This window comes from Anolis carolinensis, chromosome 2 (genome assembly GCF_035594765.1).
Source record: "Anolis carolinensis isolate JA03-04 chromosome 2, rAnoCar3.1.pri, whole genome shotgun sequence".
Classification (NCBI taxonomy): Eukaryota; Metazoa; Chordata; class Lepidosauria; order Squamata; family Dactyloidae; genus Anolis; species Anolis carolinensis.
Window position 1 is genome coordinate 264566187 of NC_085842.1, and position 14319 is coordinate 264580505.

At 38.3% G+C, this 14319-nt stretch overlaps 1 protein-coding gene across 3 annotated transcripts in view; it reads left to right on the forward strand.

Annotated features, from left to right (window-relative positions):
- Positions 1 to 14319, forward strand: part of dtwd2 (DTW domain containing 2) — a 106698-nt gene that overhangs the window by 47481 nt on the left and 44898 nt on the right. For 2 of the 3 annotated variants that reach the window (XM_062972158.1, XM_062972160.1), the window contains exons 2-3: positions 2584 to 2678; positions 7783 to 8018. In XM_062972158.1, the coding sequence (XP_062828228.1) occupies positions 7828 to 8018 (191 nt within the window). In that variant the 5' untranslated portion in view covers positions 2584 to 2678; positions 7783 to 7827. The remainder of the gene's footprint in view (positions 1 to 2583; positions 2679 to 7782; positions 8019 to 14319) is intronic. The other variant, XM_003223007.4, reaches the window with a different exon arrangement.

Below are 14319 nucleotides of genomic sequence, written 5' to 3' on the forward strand. Positions count from 1 at the left end.
ATACTTTGCTACTCATGCAATAAGATGAGAACTCTTGAGATGACAGAGGCAGACCAAGCCAGCAAGAGCACAGCAGACTGGAGGAGAGGAAGGAACACTGGGAAATTTGTTAGACCATTTTCTTCCTGCAAATAACGGGAGGAAAATTATTTATGCTAGGTCCAGTAATGGCATAAATTTCTCTCAGAATTGGAGGCACGCTTAGAGAAGGAGAGGATTTGGATTCTGGGAGCAAAAGCTACTTCTGATCCATCCATATCCTGCCCACCAATCTGCTTCATTTTTATTTCCACTAACATCTGCTATGTCTTGCCAACTGATCAAGGCTGATAATAACAAATGAATGTGAATTCTATTTCTCTTGCTGATTTGTGCACCATCTAGATACGCGCCATCCAAAATTCTTGGTTACTTACAATGATATATTATAGTGACTGTTTGGGAAAGATTAAATTGCTTCCATAGAACAGTTCAATGGTACAGGTTATAAAACTGCAGCTTTCCCTCCTCCCCCTTTTCATGAAGCTCTGTTAATTTCTACAGATTTAAGGCACAGTCCTTTTTCATCACAGATCATTTTTCTGTTGGAATAGCAGTCTTAAGAACTTTTTAAGGCTTAAAGACCACTCATAAAATACTGTTCCCATGGAAAGCTCTCTTAGATTTTAACCTCTTACTGAGCACAAGTTCACTGAATACATTCTTATTATGTTATTCTCTTGAGCAATGAAACACAGGAATAAAAACTTAATCCATAAACATCAGTCATCAAGTCCCTCCCTGCAGTTCCTTTTACATATGGAAGACAGCGTATTACCAGGCACATCTTTTGCATACGCTTGGTCCTGAAAATCTCAATTGAAAAAGTTTTTCAAAAAAAGACCTCCAAAAGATTTTAAAGTAAAGAATCATGGGCCGGTTGGAAAAGAATTACCTGCCAAATTTGATTACTATAAACCAGTAAAGATTATGAACTGTACATGTGCCTGCATATAAAATGACCTTTGTTGTTTCTTGTTGTTCTTCAGTAATGGTATCAGGAAGCACTTACAGTTGCCTAAAGTGCATCTGATTATGTTTGTGGATTTTTCAAATCCGTTCAATAACTTGTTGAAACATATATTTAGTTTACTACACAATGTGTCTGTAGCTTGTTTCCTGTGTTTATTCCAATTTGCTGTTAGGTCTGGTGAGATTAACCCATGTTTTCTTTGTTCCATTGTAGCATCAATTATCATTTTTAAATAAGAAATTCAGGGTTTTTTTCTTAGATTTTTCTTCTTGTTGCTTGGTAAAATTGCAGTAACTGAGTTTTAGCCACCATCACTGCATGAAAAATGTTTTAGGCCACCCTTGTTTGCAATTCTGATAGAAAATAGATACCAGTAGTTACATAGTGAATTGGGCAATCTTCCCCATTCCCTTGAAATGAGCTGATGGTTGCTTTCAGTGCATTGCATCCAAATAAATGTGTATACATAGTGGTGGTTTCTGCATGATGAGCCATTTATATGCAGTATCTCAACATGTAGATCAAGGAATTTTTTACACCTCACTGCACATTTCTAAAACAAAGTGTCAAGTGGAACAGAGGAAACTGTTATCTGCATTATGAGGAACTTTGCACAAATAGCTCATGATGGAAACATCAGCTGCACTGAGTCATTTTTAAATACTTCTGCATGGCAGCCACATCACATGTCTCAGTTCATTTTAACTGAAGCTTGCATGTTGTGCATAAGTCTCATTTTTAGTGGTTCTGATACATTCGCTAATGTTATGTGGATTAAAATTTCACTTCTGGCTTAAATGTGAGAAACTATAGTAGCCCATTTTCACACTATTATGGGATATGCAGTTGTTCTCTATTCATGAGACAACTCTAGCCTGAATTGACCAGGGGTTGACCTTGATGACCCATAGACTGGGCGTCCCTTGGGCAACACCCTTGCAGACAGCCAATTCTCTCACACCAGAAGCGACTTGCAGTTTCTCAAGTCACTCCTGACACGCAAAAGAAAAATTAAAACCTGAGAAAGAAGAAATCTGTAACTATACGGTAGAGAAGGAATATGGTCGCCGACGTAGGATGAAGAATAGTGGTGGCACTAGAGAAAGATAGAGACAGCATTGACGGTTTGCCGTTGATTGATTTGACAGGTCATGAAAATGACCCATTGATCCCCAGAGTGTACCCACCTCCTGCTTTAGAAGGAGCTAGTCGTGATTTTAGAATCTTTACTAGTGTAGTGGACTATAGTGGCTAAATTAGATGGAACATTGTTACAATGTGTGTGACAACATAGAATGTCATTATTTATTTCATTGTGTAAATTCCTTGACTACTGTATTTGGATTATACTATTTATTAGTATTTTTACTTTTAAACTTTGATGTGCTTTCTTTTTTTAAATCAAATTATGCCTTGTTGTAAGCTGCCTTGAGTCCCCTTCAGGGTGAGAATGGTGGAATATAAATGCAGTAAATAAATACATAAATATAGTAAAAATATGAAACTGAATAATAGATTACTATGACATAAAAAGTTTTTGTTCTTGTTTTTATATTCAACATGAACTGAAGGAAAGTAGAGTACTACGGACAGTTCCTCTTCTTGCTGCTTGCCTACCCGAAGACAAATGTAAAGTTTTGATTGGTCGACGCTTTAGTGAAGACCGGTAAGGAAAGTTTATAATTGAACTTGTCTGTATTTTGAGCCCTAAGGGTAATCTACTGGAGAATGCTTCATGTTATTAGTCCCATGCTTGATGAACATATTCATAATAAAAATGAAATCAAAAAATTCTCCAAATGCATAAATAAAAATATCATTCAATACAATCCCAAATGACAGATATTATTATTTCTTTTCTCAGTTCTGAAGTCTACTTTTCTTTTCTCGTCCAGGGTTGCAATATTATAGCCTCCCCAAATCTGGAGAGGTTTTTTTAATATATAGAAAGTATATTTATTTCTAATTGCACAAATCATATGAGGATTCTGTTATCTTTGAATCCTTCGCTAGGAGAAAGGCAAGAAATCAAATAAAACTGACTAAACTTTCTATTCAGAATTTTTATTTGCATGTTAACTTATTCGGTGGGAAGCAAAAAGTGTGTCATGCATTGAGTCTGCATATTTTATTGAAACATGGACCATGGATCTCATGTACCCTTATACCTAAAATATTTTGTATGACTCTTCAGAATTACTTTTTTTTGCTACCTTTTTGCCATACTTTTTTCCTCATAATGTTCCCATGTCTTTAACAGGAAATGCAGATCTTCAACAATTATAGATTTTCCATTAATGAGTATTTTGCAAAGTTTGCTATCGTGTTTTAGATATGATTAAAGTACCTGTCCCAATGAGATAAGATGTGGATATCAAAGTATCACTCATCAGTTATCAGTTTATGAGTCCTCAAAATGTAGACCAAACTGTCAGTGACTCACTGGTTCATGGAAGTTAGTAGCAGGCTTGCTTCTTGTAAAATGGTGATTTCATATTCCACAAAATATCCAATGTCTATATAACAACACACAGAGTTTAGGAAAGAAGCAGCATGCAGTTGAAGCCCTAGTTCAGAGAGTAAACGTGACTTTATAGGCATAACAAACACCTATGTATAAAGAATGAAAGGAAGGACAAATCATCAAGGAAGAGTATAGATGTGTAGCCTAGACTTGCAAGCCTGGTATAAAGAAAGCTAATGAGTGAGACTGGCTAGATAAGTAAGGAGAAACAAAAAGGCAAGATAAATTCAAGGCAAGAGAATAACCAAGGAGACAGTGGGACCATTGTTCGGTAAGGATGGCAAAATACTAACAGAGTACAATGAATAGACCAACACCTGTTTTCTCAAAAAGGGAACTATGTTCTTTTGTACACCAGGTGCCTAATCACACTAGAGCATGACTCCACTTTAAATCCGGTTTCTGCCTCCTGCAGAATTCTGGGGTTTGTAGTTTGGTGAGGCCCAGGACCTGTCTGGCTGAACTGTTTAAAGCCCCCTCCCCAAAGTTGATTTAAAGTGGATTTAAAGTGGATCCAAGCTCTACTGTGATGAGGTCACTAGAGAGACAAGGGATCTGGATTGCAAATCAAGATTGATAGAGAATTAATTAGGAATCATCATAACCAATCTAATTCAAATCTTCAGGACCATATAAATTGCATCACAGACTACTGAAGGAACTTGTTATTGTACTCACTAAACACCTTGCCAGCATTTCTGAGAAATTTTGGAGAAGTAGTGTACCAGAGGACTGGAAAAGGGCAAACATTGTTCAACCTGGTGAAAAGAAGATCGCAGGACTGGCATAACTGCATTCGTTAAATTCCTCAAGGTTATTTAACGAGAGCAGGGTGCAGGCATGTTCTCTGCTGCCTCAGAGTATAAGTTTAGGTCTAATGGTTTGAAGTTACAGGAGATTAGATTTCAACTAAACATTAGAAGGAACTTCTTGACAGTAAGAACAGTTCAGCAGTGGAATCAATTGCCTAGAGATGAGGTGGGATCCTTTTTCAGAGGTCTTCAAAAAGAGACTGGTTGGGCAGTGGATTGAACCTGATGACCTATAAGGCCTTTTCCAACTCTTTGACTTATTGTTCAGTGATTCTGGTATTCTAGGTCAGGTGCTGTGGGACTAGATTGATCTGACCTAGCAGGCCTGTGTTTCAAATTATTGTCTGGAAGCTGACACATATCTGTTATATTCATTTGTTGTTGTGCCTGCTAGTCTCTCAACTAGTTTGGGGACCTGTATTTTCTGAATTATGGCTTGCCTGAAGGCATTATCTCTCCTTCTTGGCTTGCTGGTTCTTAGCTCTCTCCCCAAAGCCTTTGCACTTTCTCTCCCCCTTCCCTTTTGCATTTGCTGATATAGCTTCAGTGACGTTCCATCTTGCTTTATCCTACTTCCATCCAGATAGTCCCATTCCCTAGTGAGTCACTATTGAGAGAATTGCCACCTGGGGCATTCTGCTAGTTTGAGTCATAACCACTGAATGCTTAAGGACTGCATCTATGTGTGGGTGTATGGCAGATAATAAATATAATGCCATGAGGAAAAAAAAGTTCAGACTTTTTAGAAGCACAGAGAAATGACATAAAATATACATCTGCCCTAAGGGACAGTAAAGTAGCATAAACTGCACCCAGAGATCAGATTTCAGCCTTTATAACTTGTCTGCTATTGCTCTGTGTAATCTCTTGGCAGAAATCTCCTCAAAAAAATAGTATTAAATTCATAACATATACAGTAGATAGTTGTTTATCTATTTACCATCATGCTTAATTTAAAATACATCATAAATAAATAAAGCTATATCCGGTAACATATTATGGTTTATTTAATAATAACTGTGTATTTTTGACCAAGTGCGTGTTCTATTATTCATCGTAAACATTCTAGCAGAACAATAAAAGCCCTTATTCTGGGATTTATTCTCTTTAAGATTTATAATACATATTATTGCAACCAATCTCAAATCATAAATACTATTTTGTTTGAACTGTAAAAGATCCTAATGCTTATTCCAAAGCAAACATTACTAGCAAACAAGAAGAAAAATCTTGGTGGAGCTTTTTAGAATAATTTTGCATTTGCTTAAAAAGTCCTTTGTACTAGCTTCTTAATTCACTGAAATGTGTTTCTTGATGCTATCACAATCCTGTCATTTAAAATCAGTTTTTTTAAAAAGCTCAATAAATAAAACAGTCCAAGAATGCTTTTTGCTTCAATGGGCTTTGTTATATTTTTCTCTGGCACTTTTATTTTTGAAAGGTTTTCAAATTAACATAATGTTTTAATAAAATGTATATCAAACAATAATGGTTGTTAATACAAATACTCCTAGATGCAGAGTTTCCATACTTGCAATTGTTATAAATTCTGGTCTAACTTGTCACACTTGCAGCTATCTGCTGTAAAACAGGGCTTCCCCCCCCCCTTCCAGCAGATCTTGATGCTCCACACAAACTTTCTCCTGACATTTCCTATAACTTCAGAGCAGGTTCTGAATGTAGCCTAGAACTTCAAGGGAAAAGGTAGGTTTCACGTATGGCAAGCATTACATCAAAGGAACAATACTATTGGATCTTGACCTTCAAGTTAATACATATACTTATGTGAGAAATAGAAATATAGATTCTTGTAATATATTACTGATAATCTAGCCTGAGAACTTACCTGTCGATTATCATATCATGACACATACGTGATCGGCTAAAAATATCAACCTACGTTTGAAATTATGATGATGATATTATTGTTATTATATTTATTTATACCCCTACTTTATCTCTCCCAAAGGGGATTCAAAGCAGCTTAACATAAACCGTTATTGATCTTAATAATCTTCTGAGTCCCCTCGGGGAGAGAGAGCAGAATGCAAATAAAGCTATTATTATTATTATTATTATTATTATTATTATTGAGACAAAGAAATATTATGACCCAACAAACAAGATATATATGCTGGATTTCGTATCACAAAATCACAAGTCGAACACTTCTCAAGTGTTTAGGATGGTGTGATGTATTTTCGGATGACGCGTGCAGATCCCAGTAAGGTGGCCTTTTGTAGTTGACAGATCATAATTTTGTCAATGTTTATTGTTTCCAAATGCCAGCTGAGATCATTTGGCATGGCACCCAGTGTGCCAGTTACCACCGGGACCACCTGTACTGGTTTATGCCAAAGCCTTTGCAGTTCGATTTTGAGGTTCTGATAATGGCTGAGTTTGTTGTGGTGGGTGGGCTTAATTGCTCCAAGGATGCTGAGAGCTGTACTGATGGTAGTGTAGCTATCGGCAGGTCCAACCAAGCCAGAGAGGTCTCAGTTGAGGAGTGGAACTAGGAGCACCTAACCCATTAGCACTATAGAGAAACGAACCAAAATGAAACTTATACTGACTCGGTCGTCGCCCAGGATAAAAAGGACCGCGGTGGATGCTGCTGATTCTGGACATCCATCGACAAGTGGGCTACGGAATCAAAATACAAATGAACAGTCACAGAAGCGGCAGAAATATACAATGCTGGAAAATCGCACAATAATAATAATAATAATAATAATAATAATAATAATAATAATTATTATTATTATTATTATTATTATTATTATTATTATTATTATTTGAAACACAACAAGTTGAGTCCACAGCAGATACTCTGCTGGCTGTTGTATTGGATTACACGTCGGACACTTCCAAGTGTCTGGGACTGTGTGATATATCGGCGAATGATGTGTGCAGATCCCAGTAAGGTGGCCTTCTGCAGCTGGCAGATGGTAATTTTGTCAGCGCCGATTGTGTTTAAGTGCAGGCCAAGGTCTTTAGGCAGTGCACCCAGTGTGGCAATCACCACTAGGACCACCTTGACTGGCTTGTGCCAGAGTCTTTGTAATTCGATCTTTAAATCCTCATATCATGTCAGCTTTTCCAGTTGTTTTTCTTCAATCCTGCTGTCCGCTGGGATTGCCACATCAACAGTCCATACTTTGTTTTTTAACATGATCGTGAGGTCAGGAGTATTGTGTTCCAAAACCCTTTCTGTCTGAATTCGGAAGTCCCAGAGTAGCTTGACATGTTCATTCTCTGTAACTTTTTCTGACTTGTGATTCCACCAGTTCTTTGTCACAGGTAGATGGTATTTGTGGCACAAGTTCCAATGAATCATCTCAGCAATGGTGTTATGCCTCTGCTTGTAGTCTGTCTGTGCGATCTTCTTGCAGCAGCTGAGGATGTGATCTATTGTTTCATCTGCTTCCTTGCAGAGTCTACATTTGGGATCTGTCGTCGACTTTTCAATTTTGGCTTTGATGGCATTGGTTCTAATGGATTGTTCTTGGGTTGCCAGAATCAGCCCCTCCGTCTCCTTTTTCAAAATTCCATTTGTGAGCCACAGCCATGTTTTTTCTTTGTCAATTTGGCTCTCAATTTTTCCCAGGAGCTGTCCATGGAGAGCCTTCGTTCACCAGTTTTCTCTTCTGCTCTGGATTGTATTTTTACGGTATTCACTCTTTGTCTTTTGCACTTGAAGCAGTTTATTACTATTGACTTCGCTCAATGTTGGTTCTTGACTGCCTTTCACATAATCTGCCAGGGCATGTTTCTCTTCTTCTACTGTTTGTTTCACTTGCAGAAGGCCCCTGCCTCCTGATTTTCTGGGCAGGTAAAGTCTGTCGACATCAGTATGCGGGTGTAATGAGTAGTGGATTGTCATCAGTTTTCTTGTTTTTCTGTCCAGATCATCTAGCTCTGCTTGTGTCCAGTTCACAATTCCAGCAGTGTATCTAATGACGGGGATGGCCCAGGTGTTGATAGCCTTGATCATATTTCCACCATTTAATTTGCTCTTCAAAACCTTTCTGACTCTTTGGATATTATTATTATTATTATTATTATTGTTATTATTATTAGGAAACCTATTGAATAAAAAGGTTTTAGACTGCTGTCGGCAGGACAGCAGGGAGGGGGCCATTCTGGCATCCCTGGGTAGAGAGGTCCAGGGTCGAGGGAAAGCCACCGAAAAGACCTGCTCTTTCATTCCTACCAACCAAGCTTGAGATGGAGGTGAGACTGAGAGAAGGGCTCTCATGAAGATAATAATAATAATAATAATAATAATAATAATAATAATAATAATAATAATAATAACAACAACAACAACAACAACAACAACAACTTTATTTTGTATGCTGCCTCCATATCCCCAACGGGGACTCAGAGCGGCTCACACAGGGACAAGCGCAATACAAATCACATAACATCATAAAATCAAACAATTAAAACAACAAGCATCACATTTTAAAACAAAGTAAACAGGTCATAGTTTAGAAAACATAATTAAGAGCAGGAAATATAAACAATCATCCACAGCATTAAAAGGTCCAATATGGACATAAATGGGCAAACAATCAAACTGATAAAAAGAGTGTATATATCAAAATAGAACATACATCAAATAGACAAAGCAGGTAGGGAAGATAAATATGGGACGGAAATCAAACTATAACATGACAGGGCAAATTTCGATGTGGGTAAGGGCTAGGATATAACGGATTTGTCTAATCGAATGCACGACAGAACATCCATGTTTTTAACTGCTTCCGAAAGACAGCGAGGGTCGGTGCTAACCTGGGGAGGTAATTCCAGAGCTGGGGAGCCACCACAGAGAAGGCCCTCTCCCACGTCCCCACCAACCGCATTTGCGAAGGGGGAGGAAGTGAGAGAAGAGCCTCCTCAGAAGATCTTAGAGATTGCACAGGTTCATAGGGAAAGATGCAGTCACGAAGATAGGCCAAACCATTTCAGGCTTTATAGGTATAAGATCTCAGGGCCTGGGCAGGTTCATGCAAGGGGATGTATTAAGTATTATATCTATCATTTGCACTGGGATGTTTCCAATCTCCTTGTATATCCAGAAATTTACAAAATAGTTGAATTTGCATAGCTGTCCATACAAAGTAATCCTGGAAGTTGCAGCTTTGAGGAAGCAGGACATTTAACAATTTTGCATTCTTGTCTCTTCATTCGTCTGTAGGGAAGAGGTTGTGTATCAGGGCTGTGCAGGAAAATGTTGGTCTACCACAAGTGATTTCCTCTCTGCTAAATTACAATAGTAATGTTTCCCATGCAGAGATACTGAATATTACAGAGCAACTATCCAGCTCTTATGTTTCACTCTGGTGGAGGCCTTTCTGATGTTTCCTGTTGCCATCCTCGATGTCTTAGAAAAAGCAGGAGACATTAAGTTTTTTGTGGGAAATAATATAATATTTTGATTTAAAAAAAAACCCTAGCCCAAGCATTTCTTAGGAGCATCCAAACTGGAATTAAGGGCTATATCCAATGATAATCCCAACTCAAGTAGGCACATTGAAATCAATGGGACCTACACTTTTGTGAATAAGAAGTGCTATTCATTTCAGTGAGTCTGATTTAGTTGGTATTCACAATGGATTTATTTGTAAGAGTGCAATCCTAATCATAATACAGCAGATACAGTGGGACTTGGATATGAGTAAATATAGTGTACCATACTGTATGCATTTCTTTACATCCTCTTTCCTCTGTTTCATGTCTTTTACATTGTAAGCCTGAGGAAAGGAAATGTTTTGATCTTTGTAAGCTGTCCTGGGAGTCATTTTCAATTGAACAGGCTGCAAAATGCTTTAAATAATAAATAATGCACCCCATTGAATCGGGCTTCTTAACTCAGGCCTATCATACATTACTAAGCCTTATGTGATGGCAGAATGTTGACAGAAGAATAAGCTACCCTTCAGAGAGTTGCAGAGAGCCCAGGGAGGCACCTGTTTTTCTTCAATATGAGTAATACAGAACTAAAGAGAGACAGTTTTGGGGAAACATTTTAGGAAAGTGATTGCTGGGATGGGTGACAAGAGACGAGCACTGGTTAATAATCTGGGAAGGAAATTAAGAAACTAAGAAGAACTTTAGGAATAAGTGCAAAGTTGCTTCAGATAGTCACATGAGAGAGATTACATTTGAAAAATGGACAGTGGATTCTCAGGACAGAGAATTCTTGGGACAAGTAGCTGTCAAAAGCTTTTTCCCGAGGCAGTATTCAAATGCATGCTAGTCAAATTATTAAATTGCTTTTCTCTGTTCTGGTGGGGCAGGGGAAGAGAATTGATGGCCAGTAAGGTATTGCTATTCATAATTGTTCAAGCAGGTACTCATTCTTCCTTTACATGTCTCGGCTGTCTCAGATGAGATACATAGCATTAGGACAGGTTATCCAGTCTAGCACCTGTTTTATAAAAATTATTCAATTTCTCAAATTATTGTTTCCAGTGTTCAGCAAATGCTTGTCTCTCCCTTGCACTTTGACAGGCAGGAATTTGTTCTAATGTATGTTAGACCTGGGCACTCTTTTCTGTGATAGAACAACTCCACTCTAAGATAGTTGAGTTCCTCTCAGCAATCTTACTTTCCCATAATGGTCTCAGGTTTCACTTTTTATTACAGCTTCCCCGTGCTTTCAACTTTGAATACGCTGCCCTTGAATGTGCAGGGCTTACAATCACCCCTTCCACTTTTTCTCAAGCTCTGAACACTCTGATATTCAAATGCTGAAAAAGGAGGAATTCAAAAATGCTACTTTTCCTGCCCCTGCCAATCTAACAAAAGGGCAAGGTGGTGGTGATGGCAAGAAGAAAAGTATCGTAAAGTGAAAAAAGTACTAGAGCTTGCCAGATCCAACCCTTTTGGGGCCTCTCAGGGGACTAAGTTTCCAGACAATCCCAAAATGGGTGTTGTGTTGTTCTCAGGTTATATGGCTGTATTCTAGCAGCCTTTTTTCCTGACGTTTAGTCTAAATTTGTGGCTGCCATCTTCAGAGGATCTGACGGTACTCAAGCAATTGCACCCTTTACACCTGTTTAACTGACAATGGTTCTTTCCTCCCACCCTGGACATTCCACAAGTATATATCCTCTCCTTGCTCGACTACCTTCAGATCCTCTGAAGATACCAGCCATAAATGCAGGCAAAACATCAGGAGAAAATCTTGCTAGAAGACGGCCATACAGCCCGGAAATTACACAATACCCCAGTGATTCCAGCCATGAATGCCTTCAACAATATATTGAACAATCCCAAAACAACTCTGCAGGGACTTTTCAAGTCTTGATTTTCTTTACAAGGTCTCCTCAGTCTCCCTTTGCCCTCTTACAATGGTTGAATTCTCACAGTACATCAAGCTACTACCTCAGTTAGGTGTTACTGTTGTGTGCCTTCAGATTGTTTCCAGTTTATAGTTGCTTTCTTGGCAAGATTTGTTCAAAGGGGCTTTGTTCCTGCTATCTTTTGAAGTCAAGACAGTGTGATGTGCTCAACGTTACCTGGTGGGTTTCTATGGTTGAGCAGGGATTTGGACGCTGGTCTCCCAGATTCCTAGTCTGGCACTTAAACTACTACAGTACATTGACTTCACACACACACACACACACAAACCATCACTACCACCAATTTACATTATATGACTCGTATTCTCCAAGGGGCTCAGCCAAGCCTACTGATTCAATTTTTTCTGAGAGACTAGACAAATCCTTCCAAAAGGCAGCTCCTCCATCATCTGAGATACTCTTTCTTAGCAATTTCATATAGGTGAATAAAGTGTACTAGAATAATTCAGCATCTTCTGTGTTATGTTCTTGCTACTGATTTCCCACAGGATTCCCTATTTGTGGCTTTGATTTGCTCCTCCACTAAAACAGAGCAATGATACCTTTTTAAAAAAAGAGGAAAAGCAGTCAGCCATTAAGAAGATGCACAAGGATGCACAGCCATTAAGAAAATGCACCTTTTTAGTCATGTACAACCTTTAGAGTGTTGGGGAAAACACATACCTGGACTATTGAACTGTATTTGAAACACAGAAAATTATTCTGCCTTTGGATGCATTGTTTGTTGCTCTGGAATGAAGGAAGTTAGAGTCTTCTGATAGACTGGAGTGATGAGGTTTCTGATTTGTGTCTCCTTAGAGGAGGAGCAGAAATTACGTCACCACACACCCCCACTTCCCCAGATTTTGTGGTGGGAAACATTCACCATCTGTTCATTTGCTAACTTGGGATGTTGCGACTTGTAGCTCAACCTAGGGCTATGAAATGAGGCCAGCTAGTTTGAGATTCCCACAATTAATCACATTAAAAATCTCTCATGGAAATGAGTGGAAAGGAGAAGCAAAAAAGGCCAGCTGTGCTCTGCATGTGCTCAGATTTCTACTTTAGTATCCTTTTGGTAGAGAACCCATACCCCCAATAGCACATCATAATTATGGGTAGGGTGCAGGCACTAAATTGTAAGGATGCATGTCCTCCTACAGTTTGCCCTTTATGTGAAATTTTTTTGACATAAAGGAGGCACCCTATTTTGTCACAGAATAGCAAGGTGAATTGGAAATATGTAGCTGAGGGCATTTGTGCTCATTCGTCTCGACCCTCATGATTACTTCAATATCCTTGAAGTCCAGGGCTGTTGCTTGCACATTCCTCTTTCATATCATGGGTTTTGTCTTCAGATTTTAACAAGTGCTACAAACCAGAAACAACAAACTCCCAAACTGAGATTTGTGACTTTGAGAGTTAAGGAATGGAACTATCATTTTTGCTGAATTAACTTTTTTGTTAGCATGAAAGGGATGTGCATTTTGCTGGTAAGAGCTGAAAAGATGGAAGAATAAATCCTTTGCCTGTATACGTAGAACTTGTATGCACCAGTTCCGTGAATAGAATTCTTTTTTGAATTATACCAGATAAGGATTATGAAAGAACACAAAACCCACTTTTGTTTATTTTTAGTAATGCTAAATCCTTAGAGGCTTGAAAATGCTGGAACTGAAGTAGCTAACCTTGGTAGGAACATTCATTTTGCCCTCGATTCGCACTGAAGCAGCTGCCAGTCTTTTGTCAGCTTCTTTGAAGCAGCTGAAGTCTCAGAAAGAAAGTGAGTTCTTCATAAGAAAATCATATTTTTATGGAACACAAGTTTATTTTTCTCAATTTACATCAAGATGTAAGATACTTAAAACTTTGTCTTGGAATAGAGGAGGGGTGATTGTTCTTTGGGATAATCAAACACTTGCATCTTCTCTGCTTGAATTAAGAAATATTGTCAAAACCCTTTCTACTTTTTGATATATCTTTGTTTCAGGATAATATTCTTTTCATAATTATTCCTACATAAAGTTATGAAGTACCACAGAAATTGTGTTAATTTCAAATAGACTACAGTCGACCACCCACATTCGCGGGTTTATCTTTTGCAAATTTGATTACAGGCAGTCCCCAGGTTGTGAACAAGATAGGTTCTGTAGGTTTGTTCTTAAGCTGAATTTGTTTGTAAGTCAGAACAGATACATTTTTAAGTGTATCTCCAGCCAAAAAATTTTTTTGTAGCTTTGGATAGCATAGGGAAAGATTAACACCCTTGTGGTGTTTGCTTTGCTGTCTGGGCTCCTGTGAAGATATAGCTGTAGGGAAGACACCTTTTCCCCATGGTAACTGTTCTAGGAGTGAATTTCCCTTCCGGGGGGGTAGATTTCTCTCACTTCCTATTGTATCACCCCCTTCTTATACAACATAACATGTAGATATAAACACATGACTTTTTCCAGAATTAGTGCAAGGAAATGGAAGGTAGGATAGTAAATATCCTCATATCACAAAATGAAAAAAGAGGGTTTTTATGTAATTTTTAAAAAAGTTTTTTTTGGGTGGGGAGGAAGGTATAGGACTGAGTGCAGATAGAAGCAAGAAGATAGGGCTGGTGAGGAATTGGAT